The sequence below is a fragment of the Octopus sinensis genome, unplaced genomic scaffold, assembly GCF_006345805.1.
Source record: "Octopus sinensis unplaced genomic scaffold, ASM634580v1 Contig10558_ERROPOS1192469+, whole genome shotgun sequence".
Lineage (NCBI taxonomy): Eukaryota > Metazoa > Mollusca > Cephalopoda > Octopoda > Octopodidae > Octopus > Octopus sinensis.
Genome location: NW_021832128.1, coordinates 106,575 through 121,406, shown reverse-complemented (window position 1 = coordinate 121,406; position 14,832 = coordinate 106,575). Strand labels below are relative to the sequence as shown.

Genomic DNA, 14,832 nt, shown 5'->3' with positions numbered 1-14,832 from the left:
TCCTGTTTCTTCAATTTCACAGATCTCAAACCAATGAGAGAGTCTTTCATGTAGGCAATTGACTAGCTAGGAATAGCAGTCAAATTTCCCTCAACGAAAGGGCATATAGGACAATGTACTCTTCCTGTATATACAAAAGATATGGGCAAGGCATTCAGTCAGAGTTAAACAACCCTGAAAAAACTGCTTAATCACTTTCAAATAACTTAGCATTGTCTTCACCTTCGACTCCCTCTTAATCCAGTCAGACCATTTTTTAAGGTGCCACTTACTGTCTGCTAGCGCCAAATACTCAGGTGACTGTGGCTAATGTTGGTGGTCTGCTCAGATTGAACGAACTTCGTGTCTCCATAGCCCTCAGAGTGGGAGCTTACGTATGCATAGGTTTGATATGTTGATTAGAGGTAATTGGTGAGGCTTGTGAGGGCGTTTGGCTGTTCCAGCACATCAGCCTCGCCATCACCCGCAGCAACGCTGCAAGCTTGCTGGCATGTCTCAATAGTTATTAGAGAGGTTTCCCGGTGGTGAATTGTTTTGTTTTTCTTCTCTTTTTTCTTTTAATTTTTCAGTCGAATTCTCTGTTTTGTCCACATGTAAGTAAATTTAAATTCGTTGTTATACTTGGGGATGGTAATTTTTTCGCCAATTAAACAAGGGCAATAATATAGTTCTAGATACATTATCTAAATAAAAGATCGGATTGTTACGACAGAAACATCTTGGATACGTTTGATTAAAGTTAACAAGGGACTAATTAAGAACAAAAGTGGCGAGAAGAGGAGGAGGAGGAAAATATAAGCAAAACAAGTAAAATGGTATTCTACGTCACATATTTGGTAGCCATATCAGTTGCTAGGTAACATGCTAGTTAATCAAACACGCCTGGCGGTGTTAATTTACATGTTGGAATGTTATGAAATTGCTTGCTTGTGTCTCACAAGAACTAAACGTTTATTTAGAAAAGAATGACATCCACACACAAAAGTATCAGTGATATAATAGTCCAGGTAATTTTTAAACAACTCTATTGACAATATATTAACCCTGTATTATGACATGTAATTTTTAAATTACTCTATTGACAATATATTAACCGCTTTAAATTCTCTTCTATTTTATTCTCATTCTGCATATCATATTTATGTAAGTATATCGGCAGGCGAAATTATGCCGGTATATCTCATAAACTCATCTAACCTTATATATACATATACCAAAAACTTTATTTAGCATTGCATTACACACACACACACACACACACACAAATACGAGTGTATGTATCTATGTATGTATGTATGATAATATAAGCTTACCGCACATCTCTGTTTGGCCGGGGCAGTCCTGGTTGTTCGGTTTGCAAATTTGTGGCGTTTGGTACAGAAATCCCCCAGAATGTCTCTGTGATGGATCAAAAACGTAAATTGTAAGAAGAAAAAACTGAAAATATTGAAATCGGCGACAAATCGAAAGTACTGTGCAAATCTTGGAGACAAACTAACATACACTACGTTTCTTTGCCAAGAGGTCCAACGTGTGTGACAGTTGCATCATGAGGAGGTAGATATTGTAGTTTAAAGATATTTTCCTTGTATCTGGATTAAGAATGGCATACTTCAGAACATGTTATCTAATTAATGATGAAAATCAGTTTATATAATTTCTAAACAGAAGTACTTTTACGTACGATTTTTATTATTTGAATATTGTTTCCGCTTCAGTCTAAGAAATTGTGGAAAAATTTTTATATGCATACGTACATGCGCTCACAACCAAACATTCAGACTCAAAGAGTAATTCAGAAGTCCCTTTGGCTCTGATCCCGTACCTGAAAAATACCAGAAACCCCACCCCACCCAATTATTGATGAAATTTTATGTCACACTTTACTCATGATAAGTCAGATCATTTTTCCATCCATATAATTCTTTCTATACTATGATGTAGGCCAAGTTAAAAAAAAGTTTAAATCTTCATTTTGTTGAACATCGTTATTTTCTGCGCCAGTCTCTCTCCACCCCTCTCTCTCTCTCACATGCAATTACAATGAATACGGAGATTGGTACATCTACATTTTTTTTTACAGTTAATTATAACAGCGTAATTGGTTTAATATCACCGACATTTGTTTCTGCTGCATAGAGAACTAGCAATTATATTTATATCCAGTATTTTAGATTATGCAACTTTATTCAAAGTCTAAGATCTTTTCTGTTTGTCTTTCACTTTTTGAAATTTTAAAATTAAGCGAAAAATTTCAAATCTGGTGTATTGATGTAATTGTTTACGCTGGATCTGCTATTGTTATTCACTTGTTCTAGAAGTTTCCCAACAACGGAGTTTTGTTTCATATTTTTTTCTTCTTCTCCTGGTTATTTCGCATGCTTTCAACGAATGTGACATCAAAATCATGCGTAAACTGCTCTTTTCCCCAACAAAGGAAAGATTTGGCTGCTATTTCTTGCACGCCCTGCTACCATGTAACAGGTATTTCGAGTCCGTTATCGCAAATAGCTGTTACGTGGTAGCAGAGCGTGCTAGAAACAACAGCCAAGTCTTTGGGACTGAGATTCATTAAATGCACTCAAAAAATTTTTTGTAATGGTATTCCCTTGAAGCAATCTTTTGCTCTAACTCTCAGAACTGTCATCCGGACCAGCTGGTTTTGTTAATTAATTTCCATAATTTTTTTATTTACTTTTGTTTTAAAGTGAAAGAGAGAAGAAAGTGAAAGAGACACGATCGTATATATGAAATGGAAGCGCGCGCGCGCGTGAGAGAGAAACAGAGTGCCACTTACACATACATAAGAACACACATGCACACGTACATACAAAAAAAGATGTATGCAAATGTATAGATGTATGTACTCTACATGACAACACACCCCTTCATTCATTCTCTCTCTTTCACACACATACATCCATTTCATTTACATGTACATACTATGTGTGTGTGTATGTCACAGATAGCAGACGTGTGTTTGTGTTGACTGACAAGCCATGACATTCATTATATGTGTGTGTTGACGTCACGTAGGCCATGTTTTTTTTTTCAAGAAATAAACAAAAATTGTGTTCAATCATTTTCATTAATATCACAAAAATTTATACTGCACTGCTGAAGGTAAGTATGAAAATAAATATGCAAAAAAGATTAAGATAAAATATAATATTTCTGAGATATTTCGGGTACACACAAACATCTCTAGAGTTTTAGTATTATTAGGATAAAGGAATAAAGTCATGTGAAATGCTGGAACAGGCAATATGAGAAGGAAATCCTCAAAGAAATTTTTTAATGAAAAATGACAAAACTATGTTAAATTGCAATAAAACAAACTGTACGTTATACTACTGTAGTTCAGTTCAGGTGGCCAATAGTGAGAATTCAAAACTAAAGTTTGAGATACACCAGGGTTAGAGTTAGGGTTTAGGGGTGGAATTACAGTTTAGGGTTAGAATTAGTGTTTAGGGTTTAGCAAGTTTGCTAAGTGCAGCTCTGGCTCTGATATAACTACACTTTCTTGGTTCCAATGAGTCAGGTGTAACAGTGGAAAGAAATACAAGAAAACAAGTTGCAATTGACTGCCACATTTTATTCAACTGCTAAATGAATTGGCACAGAAAACATTGATACATCTTGAATGATACTGTCTGAAGAAAATATACATATTGTTTCTCATGAAGTTGGAACTTGGCGATGTGTGCCGGGTAGAACAGGAACAGAAATATGTAGCATGACTTTTTGCTGGCAGACAGGAACAGAAGTATGGCATCAAAGCTAACTGCAAAATAAGTCTCCTCTCTCTACCGAGATCTGAACTCAACTGTTCTTCCTACCTCACTGGAGAAAAGTAGGAAAAATTCCTCTTTTTAAGCATGTGGGTGGGCTCCAACAAGCCAACATAATTTCTTGCACTAGGCTGGTCTGTCATGTGATAGGGTTGGATAGCCCACATAAAGCCAGAAAAACTTGACCATCATGTGACAGGTCATGTGATCACTTGTAGAAATCATGTGTATGAACCAATTTCTGGGTATTTAACGCAAACATACTTCTGCTACAACTACCCTCAGACCCGTAGATTCATCGCGAAAGGCACAAAAATACAAACAAAAAAACTGTACCAAGAAGGAAAAATGTACAAAAAGGAAATCCAATGAAAAAGGGATGAAAAATTAGCAAAACAATATCAAATAAAAAATTTACTGTAAATCAACCGATATGAGAATAATCAAAAGTTCTTAAAAAATGATTGAAAACAGTTCAGGCAGTCAAAATGAAAAAAAAAAAAAAATTTTTTTTAAATAGTGTGTATGCACTGTTTGGTTGGCCAAAGTGGGCCAGTATAAGACTTGCAGGGATAGAAAGTCTCAAAAAAGTGAGTCCAATAACTTGAAAATGCAAAAATTCAAAAAATTTCACAGCCTTAATGCTGCAAGTTAATGGAATCAGTTGTATGTAAAGCAATGCCATAGCACAATGTAGGATAAAACTTCTATCGAAGTTAATCACACCAAGAAAATTTTGTAATTTCGCTAGAGAAGAAGGAATTGAAATATAACAAAAGAAGCGTACACATAGTGAGATATGTAGCTTGTAACACTCGACCAAGTAGTGTATGTTGAACAAAATGAGAGAAAATACTGTACTCCAGTGGTTCCCAAACTATGAGTCGCGACCCACAGATGGGTCGCGAACGGAATCTTAGTGGGTCGCAAAAAGTTATAAAATTACGCATTAGCTTTGATTAACTGCTGTCTATCGAGATAGTTCAAGACTTATGTTTTCAATACTAGACTTGTTGTTTTATCAAGCAATAGGCTTTTTCATGAACTTAACAAATCAGAGGTTGTCATTTTCTCAAGTTATTTATTTGTACGTAATCGTAAAAAGGAAAGGTCTGTTTTTACCTATTTATAGAGAACTTTAACTAGGCGAAGTATAACACTGATCGAGCCGATAACAGTTACTACTTCAAGGTTTTGTATTAGTGTTAGTATTTATACATAGGGTATAGAGACGTTGAAACAGTTATAAAATGTTTTGTTTCACATTTAATATATAAATAGCAAAAAATTTAAATAAATAAGACATGGATTTCACTAGTAAGTTAATAAATTATTTAAAAAGTATAGGAGTGATCACCAGGAGGTTATCCTATGAAATGATTGGAATAGACAGCAGCTAGACGGTAGATAGATCAATAGAGTCTATCAGATAAACGGTTTAAATAGCATCACATCGATTGAAATGACGTTTATCATTAATTGTAGAAGTTCGCATGATCCCAAACGTTGTATTTTAATTCTGTCAAATCTCTCGCTAAGTCAAAATTATCTGTCCTTCTAAATTCAATTTTTACGTATTTACTCAGTCCTTCATATTATGAATAAATGGTTAAAAAAGTCAGTTGAAGCTGATGACGATAAGTCTTCAGTGAATCGAAACAAAGAAAAGACCAATCAATCAAAACTAAGCCAGTCAAAGTGAAGAAAAGTATTAAGAAAGTATGATTATGAGTACTTAAAAATGGGATTTACATGGAATGGAGTTGAAGAAGATCCACAACCACGATGCATCATTTGTTATGAACAACTTGCAAATGTCCAAACAAGCATGCGTCCAAACAAATTGCATTGTCATTTTGAGACTAAGCACCTCTTAAAAGACAAGCCTCTCGATTTTTTTGAGTGAATGTTAACCAAGTTAAAGATAGGACAGAGCGTTATGCAACATTACACCAAAGTAAATGAAAAATCTCTGTATGTGTCTTACTTGATCAGTTTAAGAATTGCAAAAACTGGTAAGCCACACACAATTGGGGAGACTTTAGTTCTTCCAGCTATAAAAGATACAGTTAAAGTTTTCTTTGGTGATAAGAGTGAACAAGAAATTGAATCAATTCCTATTTCTAATAACACAGTCACGCGTAGAATCGATGAAATGTCTCAATGGGTAGAAAATCAAGTTATTGAATGGATTTGTGGAAGTCTTTTTTTTCTTTACAACTCGATGAATCTACTGACGTACAAGGTTTGTGCCAGCTACTTGTTTTTGTACGTTACATATGGAACTTTGTACCTCATGAAGATATGTTGTTCTGTGAACCTGTCAGTCGAAGTACCAGCGATGAAATTTTTAATACAGTTAATACTTATATTAGAGCAAAAAATCTTGATTGGCATAAATGTGTCAGAATATGTACAGACGGCGCACGGGCTATGTGCAGTAGAAATGGTGTGGTGACCAGAATACTTGAGCTTAATCCCAATGCATCATGGACTCACTGTAACCTTCACAGGGCAGCGTTAATATCAAAACATATATCTGATAATTTTGAAAATGTTTTGAATACTTCAGTCAAAATAGTGAACTTTATTAAGTCAAAGCCTTTGAAATCGCACCTATTTGAGAAGTTCTGCGAAGAGATGGGAAGCGATCATAAATCACTTCTTTTGCACACAGAATTACGATGGCTCTCTAGGGGAAAAGTGTTAACAAGACTTGCAGAACTCCACAAAGAAGTAGCTATATTTTTAGAAGATAAAAGCGATTTTGCGAAATATTTGCGCGACGAATAATTTGTTTTGAGGCTTACATATTTGGCAGATATTTTTTCGAAATTAAACAACCTGAATTTGTATTTACAAGGAACAGAAGGTATCAGTATATTTGCAATTCAAGAGAAAATTCGAGGTTTTATGAAAAAACTTGTCTTGTGGAAAAATCGTATTAACAACCGAAATTATGACTGTTTTGAAACTTTTGTAATGGAGAATAAAGCAAAAGTTGATGATGGTATAATCATTGAGATATCTGAACACTTGAATAAGTTAAATGAGAGTTTTGAATTTTATTTTCATAAAGAGATGAATACTATGCAACAGAAAAGATGGATTATGAACCCCTTTCAGCCTGACGTGACGACTGGAATATCAACAAAAGCCGATGAGGATTTATCTGAAGACTCTTCCTTGAAAATGATTTTTAACACCCGAAAATTGGTACAGTTCTGGGCGGCTCTTCAAACCTCGTACCCAATCATTTCCACTGAAGCATTAAAAGTACTTCTCCCTTTCACGTCATTTTATATTTGTGAAGCTGGATTTTCAGCAATGGTTGGGATTAAAAGCAAATATCGAAATAAACTGCAGCTCTCAAATTCTTTACGCCTGAAACTATCACACATTGAACCTGATGTTAATTCTATCATTGAGCGTAGCAAGAAACAGGCTCATCCTTCTCACAGGCCTCACTGAAGATGTAAGCTGAAATAAATTTGTTAATTTCATTAATGTTTTTACTCAGGTGAGTTAAGTGGGTCGTCATAAACTGGTGTGAAATAGTGGGTCGCGACTATAAAAAGGTTGGGAATCACTGCTGTACTCGCTTAAACCATAAAAACTTGTCTACATTCCACATGACCAATAACAAGGTCCTGTAGATGAAAGTTTCTGGCTTGAGACAAGGTGAAAAAGCATGGAAAAATGTCTTTTCAGTGAGCAGAAAAAGATATAAAAAGATATATACTGGTTGTTTGTAAGCTGTAATGTAAAAAAATTTCTTGTTGAATGATGTAGAGAATTGACTGCTATTTCGAGCAATGTGTTGGTGGAAGGCAATAGTAAGAGATATAAGCTGTGACAAAAAAACTGATGAGTAGCTGGCTGCTGTAACTTGCTGCAAAAAAGGATGTGAACGGTGGTCGTAAAATGGACATGAAGCTCCCCAGGTTAACAGGTTGAAAGGAAAATGTTTGCAGGCATCAGGATGGCAAAATCCTGAAGTCACAAAATGGTGGTGAAGTAATGTTGGTTACAGGCATTCATCAAAGTTGATATCTGGTGCACATAAGTGTGAAATCCCCAAGTTGAAGTAGCAGAAAAATGACAATTGTCGAGTTGAATGTGGTGCATGGCTAAAGTACTGATGAGAAACATTGCCTCAAGATGAATGCCATAGTGGGAGAAAAAGGCAGCAAACTGCCAAATCTGAGTCAGAGATTTAATCCGATTGGAGCTTAAACAGGACAAAAAATGTGAGATAAGAAACTGCTGTGTGGTGAAAATATTGGCATTCCCCAATTCTCTGGCTGTGAGAATTGGGAAAACGACTTCCCATGCCAAAGCTAACACCTACACAGAAACAAGTTTAACCAACTCGGCCAGATTGAAGGATAATGATGTGAAAACATGAAAAACTGTAATGCAAAATGGGAATGGATATCATCATCATCATCATTGTTTAACGTACGTTTTCCATGCTAGCATGGGTTGGATGATTTGACTGAGGACTGGCGAACCAGATGGCTACACCAGGCTCCAATCTGATCTGGCAGAGTTTCTACAGCTGGATGCCTTTCCTTATGCCAACCACTCCGAGAGTGTAGTGGGTGCTTTTATGTGCCACTGGCACAAGGGTCAGTCAGGTGGTACTGGCAATGGCCATGCTCAAATGGTGTTTTTTATGTGTTACCTGCACAGGAGCCAGTCCAGCGGCACTGGCAACGACCTTGCTCGAATGTTTTTTCATGTGGCCAGTCAGGCGGTACTGGCAACGGCCACACTCAAATGGTGTTTTTTACATGCCACCTGTACAGGATCTCAAATGTTTTTTCACGTACCACTGGCACAAGTGTCAGTAAGGTGACGTTGGTAATGATCACGCTTGGATGGTGCCTTTTACGTGCCACCGGCACGGAAGCCAGTTAGCTGCTCTGGTGATCACGCTCAGATGGTGCTCTTAGTGCTCCACTAGCATGAATACCAGTCATCGAATTTGATTCCAATTTCACTTGCCTCAACAGGTCTTCGCAAGCAGAGTTTAGTGTCCAGTGAAGGAAAGGCACACATAAGTGGGCTGGTTACACCCCTGGCATAGGCCACAAGGTTATGGTCTCACTTGGCTTGCTGGATCTTCTCAAGCACAGCATATTTCCAAAGGTCTTGGACACTAATCATTGCCTCGGTGAGGCCTAATGTTCGAAGGTCATGCTTCACCACTTCATCCCAGGTCTTCCTGGGTCTACCTCTTCCACAGGTTCCTTCAATCGCTAGGGTGTGGCACTTTTTCACACAGCTATCCTCATCCATTCTTGCCACATGACCATACCAGTGCAGTCGTCTCTCTTGCACACCACATCTGATGCTTCTTAGGTTCAACTTTTCTCTCAAGGTACTTACACTCTGTCGAGTATGCACACTGACATTACACATTCATCGGAGCATACTGGCTTCATTCCTTGCGAGCTTACGCACATCCTCAGAAGTCACAGCCCATATTTCACTGCCATGTAGCATGGCTGTTCGTACACATGCGTCATATAGTCTACCTTTTACTCTGAGCGAGAGGCCCTTTGTCCCCAGTAGAGGTAAGAGCTCTCTGAACTTTGCCCAGGCTATTCTTATTCTAGCAGCTACACTTTCAGTGCACCCTCCCCCGCTATTGATTTGGTTACCTAGGTAACGGAAGCTATCAACTACTTCTAGTTTTTCTCCCTGGAATGTGGCGGAAGTTGTTCTCTGCACATTTTCAGTGTTTATTGCTCCTGAGCATCTACCATATACAAAAATTATCTTCCCAGTTGATATTACTGCACCTCTTATGTGTCCATAGTTTACACCGGGTACATCTTATAGAGTTTCTACCTATACCTTTTCTACAGATCAAGCAGGACCATCTACCCGAAGGGATTTGTGGTTTGCTTGCCTTCCTACTTATTAGGACTTTGGTTTTAGCTAGGTTGACACTAAGGCCCTTTGATTCTAATCCTTGTTTCCACACCTGAAACTTCTCTAGTTCTGATAGTGACTCAGCAATTAGAGCAAGGTCATCAGCATAGAGGAGCTCCCAGGGGCATCCTGTCTTGAATTCCTTCGTTATTGCCTGGAGGACTATGATAAATAGGAGGGGGCTGAAGGTAAATGCCATACTGCTGATGTTAAGACAGGTTAAAAAGGTAGCACAAAAGACGGTAAATACTTAGCATGAAGGAATTCTACTGGCAGGTTGACTGCTATTTTGAGCAAGTAGAAGACACTATACAGGCACAGGAGTAGTAGGAGGAGATAATATTTGAATGTCAACATTGTTTTGCATGCAGAACCCTTGAAGATAGAAAACAGTTTCTGTGGCAGTGTTTTCAACTAGAAAAAGTTCTTGTGCAACTGCATATAATGGTCTAAACACTTGAACCCAGACAATAATTCAAGAATGTGAAGGGTTTTGTTAATAAAAAAATATTTAGCTTCCCAGTGAAAGAATGAAGTAGTAGCATTATATAAGATGAAAACTGGTTGTAGCTTGGTTATAGGTCTAAGGTCACCAGTTTTAGTGAGTTTGTTGCACATAGCTCTGGCCCTGGTATAACTACACTTTCTTGGTTCCAATGAATCAGGTATAACAACGGAAAGAAATACAAGAAAACAAGTTGCAATTGACTGCCACACTTTATTCAACCGCTAAATGAATCAGTACAGAAAATGTTGGTACATCTTGAATGATACTGTCTGAAGAAAATATACATATTGTTTCTCATGCAGTTGGAATTTGGCGATGTGTGCAGGGTAGAACAGGAACAGAAATATGTAGCATGACTTCTTGCTGGCAGACAGGAACAGAAGTATAGCATCAAAGCTAACTGTAAAATAACTCTCCTCTCTCTACCGAGATCTGAACTCAACTGTTCTTCCTACCTCACTGGAGAAAAGTAGGAAAAATTCCTCTTTTTAAGCATGTGGGTGGGCTCCAGCAAACCAACATAATTTCTTGCCCTAGACTGGTCTGTCATGTGATGGAATTGGATAGCCCATGTAAAGCTAGGACTTGACCATCATGTGACAGGTCATGTGATCACTTGTAGAAAACAAGTATGAGCCAATTTCTGGGTATTTAGGGGTAGACACTCGACAGCTGAATGATAAACATACTTCTCCTACTAGGGTTAGAATGAATGTCTAGGGTTAAACTTACGGTGTAGAGTTGGCATTTACTGTCAGTCTGACCATTGGATGACCTGTGGTTAATCAATTAGTAACATATTTTTAGTGAACATTTTTCTAAAGTTTTTCTGGAACAAATCAGTAACAAAATCAGATTCAGAGTGAAAAATGATATCAGTATTCCAAGTTTGACAAAAACAATTGATACATTTTTTGTTATGAAAATAAAAAGTGAATGTTCAGTATATAGGTATGTAATGATTGTAGTAGTATTAAGCAGACAATAACTTTGACTTGTTACAATGGAAACAGGCACCAATGTGTCTGTGGCTTATGACTGGCTAAAATTATCTCAAATTTGCCAGCTTTAAAAGCTATTAACTTTTCATTTATCAATTTATGGCAAAAATGAATTTCATTTCCACAATTAGCATACAAAACTATATCAATACACCAAATTTGATATCAGTTGGAAGAGAATTAAAAGAATCAAAAAGTGAAAGCCAGACAAAAGATCCAAGATGTAGTTCAAAGTGGAATGAGTGAATTTATGCGTGGTTAGCATATTGTGCTAGGTTGCTATGGCTTTTGAGTGAAAAAAAGGAAGTGATAGGTAGATTTAGAAACTTGATATGGCTATAAAAATTACTATGTGGTTGACCTCATCCCGACCTCAGGTTTAGGTTTGAAATGAGTCCTAATCCCTATGTAGGTGAAAGTGTATTCTTAGTTGGATTATGAGTTTGTTATTTTTCATGTTTTGTACAATAGCTAGGTGCTAAATGAAATTGAATCAAATCAAATTAAATTCTATTAGATGTATGTGCTATGAAAAACTTCTTTATGGGAGCAGTTGAAAATGTTTCTGTGCAATCAAGTTTTTGACTATATGCAGTTTCTGTATCCTATATGCGCTATGATTTATTACAATGATATTTTGATTTAATGTGAAGACTGATTGCTACTTGAAAGTCAAACTAGATATTTATCCTATAAACACAAACACCTCCTATTTGTGTGGAAGATACTAACTCATACAGTCCTTGCATGAAAGTATTTAAAAGTTCTCCTATGTAGGTGCAATTATCTTAAGGTTTGTTCCTGTCTACTGTTAGGCAATTGGTGTTTAGATGTAAAAATATAGAGTATTTCCTCTATTCGTAAGTTCCATCTTTTTCCTCCTGTTATATAAGGTACATCTATGGCAATTTTTCCCCATTGTATATTGAAGCTAGTTTTCTTGTTTTTAACTGACCAGATGAATGCACTTAAGCTAGTGTTATGCATTTTCTTGCTATCCTTAAATGAAATTAAATGGTTTGCCAGTCTTGCCTTGAAGTTTATCAGGCATGTACCAATATAGAAGTGTGAATATCTTTCTGAAGGAATCTTACATTGGTTTACTAAATTTTTCCTTATACATTCAGTAGTTAAGGCAAACAATTTTTTTTCCACAATGAAAGATTTTTTTTCTTTCTAATCCTACCTATGTTAATTGGACCAGAGTTAAATACGCTTATTGTTTCTGTATCTATTGATCTACTATTGTTCACATTCTGGTTATTGTCTTGGGTCCCCATGTTATTATGTCTAGCGATTTACTGTACCTGGTCTAGTTTCTCTAAGAAATGTAACAGTTGACTCCCTTCCATTACCTGCTTTCTCTTGCGTGTTCGTTTCCTTGTGATTGTTTGTAATTGTGGCGTTCAAGATCCTTTCAGGCTGGCTATATGTTCATGGTTGTTATCATTAAGAGTACTATTACTATCATTTCTACTAACTACTTTATTGCTGTCTCTAGTATTCTAATATAATTTGTGCTAAGTTTTTGATGGCAGAAAAGACCTATCTGATATTGTGTCTATTAAAGATTTTATGGTATATATCCAATTTACGAAAATGTTTATCTATAGTAGCGAAAAATTTACCTGGAATTGCATTATACCACAATGTAGCCCTTGATTTATTAGTTCTATTATTATTAGTAGTTGGTCTAATCTGAACGCCTTACTTCCCTGGGCATGGACACATTGAAACTCCGACGTCTGGCAGCTGACTTGGCAGACACCTATAAAATTATTAACCATCTTACAAACAATAACTCTGAGCACCTTTTCAAACTCCACCTGTCTAACACCCGTGGACGTTTACAAAGTCAGAAAACAGCACAGCTCCCATTTTTTCACACTAAGAGTTGCTGAAACATGGAACAGACTGCCGGCATCAGTTGTTAGTTGTCGGAGCACTGCATCCTTCAAAACTTCCATGCTTCTTGAGATTCGCCAACACTACACCTGACTTTCTCCCCTCCATACACATGCAAGCATGTATCTGACTCAAACACTGTTCGCTTTCCAGACATTTGTACATTACTGCATATACTTTATACGCACTTTTTGACAAGTTGTGGTGCACCTGAGCACTGTATGCAATAATTTCATTATATTATATACTAGCAGTATCGCCCGGCGTTGCTCAGGTTTGTAAGGGAAATAACTATAAAGCATTTTTAGAGAGTTATAGCCAAAAAATAGCAAAAAAATGGGAAAAAAATGATGGTAAATTTTTTTTTTAGTTAAAAAAGGTGGAGTTGCGTCCCCTAGACAGTTTGCGGTTTGTGTTTCTGATTCTCGACCCCATGTCGAATTTATCGATTTTTTTCAGAACTGGGGGAACTTTTCAAAATTTTCGCTGCGTTAGTTTTGAATTATGACATTGGGCTATTTGTGTGTCAAGTTTCATCAGAATCGGTTGAAAGCCGTGGTCAGGGTGAGGGTACAAGCAAACAGACACACAGAAACACGCACAGACAAACTGCCGTTTATATATAGAGAGATTATCTTGTGAGAGCAATTCTTTCTACTGCAGTGTTTACCCCTGGGGTTGATATTATTATTCTTGTTTGCATTACCCATATTCAGTATTTTCTTATTTCTGAGGGGGTCGTTCCTATTTCTGATACCTGGTCAATTGTTGCTTATGCTATAATTTTTGCTAGGGAGTTTAACTATATTTTCTTTAGCGGGTTTGACATTATTATTATTATTGCTTAAGTTGCCCACTTTGCGGTTGGTTTTAAAAAATTTTTTTTTTTTAGTTACTACTACTATTCCCTGTCTCATTAACTACTGTTCTGCCTTCCATTTATATTTATATTCATCCCAGTTTCATTCATATACGCATTATTAAAAAATTTTTTCTTTTTTCTAAAGATCTCTTCAATCACAGATAATCTAGAGATGCGAGTAGAAATATTATTGACTATAGATTTCCTTATACTTTTGGAGTGATGACTGTTAAAATTGATATACTTGAGGTTGTCACTGGGTTTATAGAATGGTTGGTACCTACTTGTACTCAAATCTAAGATAACATTCAAGAAATCAACTACAGTATACTCTTCCTTCCATAGAAGAAGAGAATATTATAAGCTCTGTTCTTACCTGCTTAATCCGTGTATGTAAAATCCAACCCAAGTTTAACATGCATTTCTGTGTTGTGAAAATTTCTGAGACAACAGGACCTGTGTCAAAAAAAGACAATATAGTCATGATAACAGATGACTTGTTGTTGTTGTTTTTGTTGTTGTTATTTTATTGTGTCTGGGGAGAGTCATTCTCTTTTAGTGCCTTATTAATTTATAAGAGATGAAGTTGTAAATCATTCTTTTTGTTTCTTGGAACTACCAAAGATCCAAAATATTGCAATATGCATGGAAGAAATGTAAATTATTGAAAATGGGAAATACATAGATGTAAAATGGCATTATTGATTTCAATTAATTTAAAACTAAGTTAAACTGGATCTGTTAAACTATCTAATGCATTTTATGAAATTCATAAAAGTATTTCCTGTGTTGTAACATCACCAACTAAATTCTAATAGATAA

At 36.4% G+C, this 14,832-nt stretch overlaps 1 protein-coding gene across 2 annotated transcripts in view; it reads right to left on the bottom strand.

The window, feature by feature from the left end:
* LOC118761202 overlaps positions 1-14,518 on the bottom strand; it is a 29,776-nt gene extending 15,258 nt beyond the window's left edge. Inside the window, exons 1-2 of one of the 2 annotated variants that reach the window (XM_036498937.1) lie at positions 14,387-14,518; positions 1,314-1,437 (exon numbers count right to left, since the gene is read on the bottom strand). In XM_036498937.1, the coding sequence (XP_036354830.1) occupies positions 1,314-1,437; positions 14,387-14,494 (232 nt within the window). In that variant the 5' untranslated portion in view covers positions 14,495-14,518. The remainder of the gene's footprint in view (positions 1-1,313; positions 1,438-14,386) is intronic. The other variant, XM_036498938.1, reaches the window with a different exon arrangement.
* Positions 14,519-14,832: the final 314 nt, after the last annotated feature.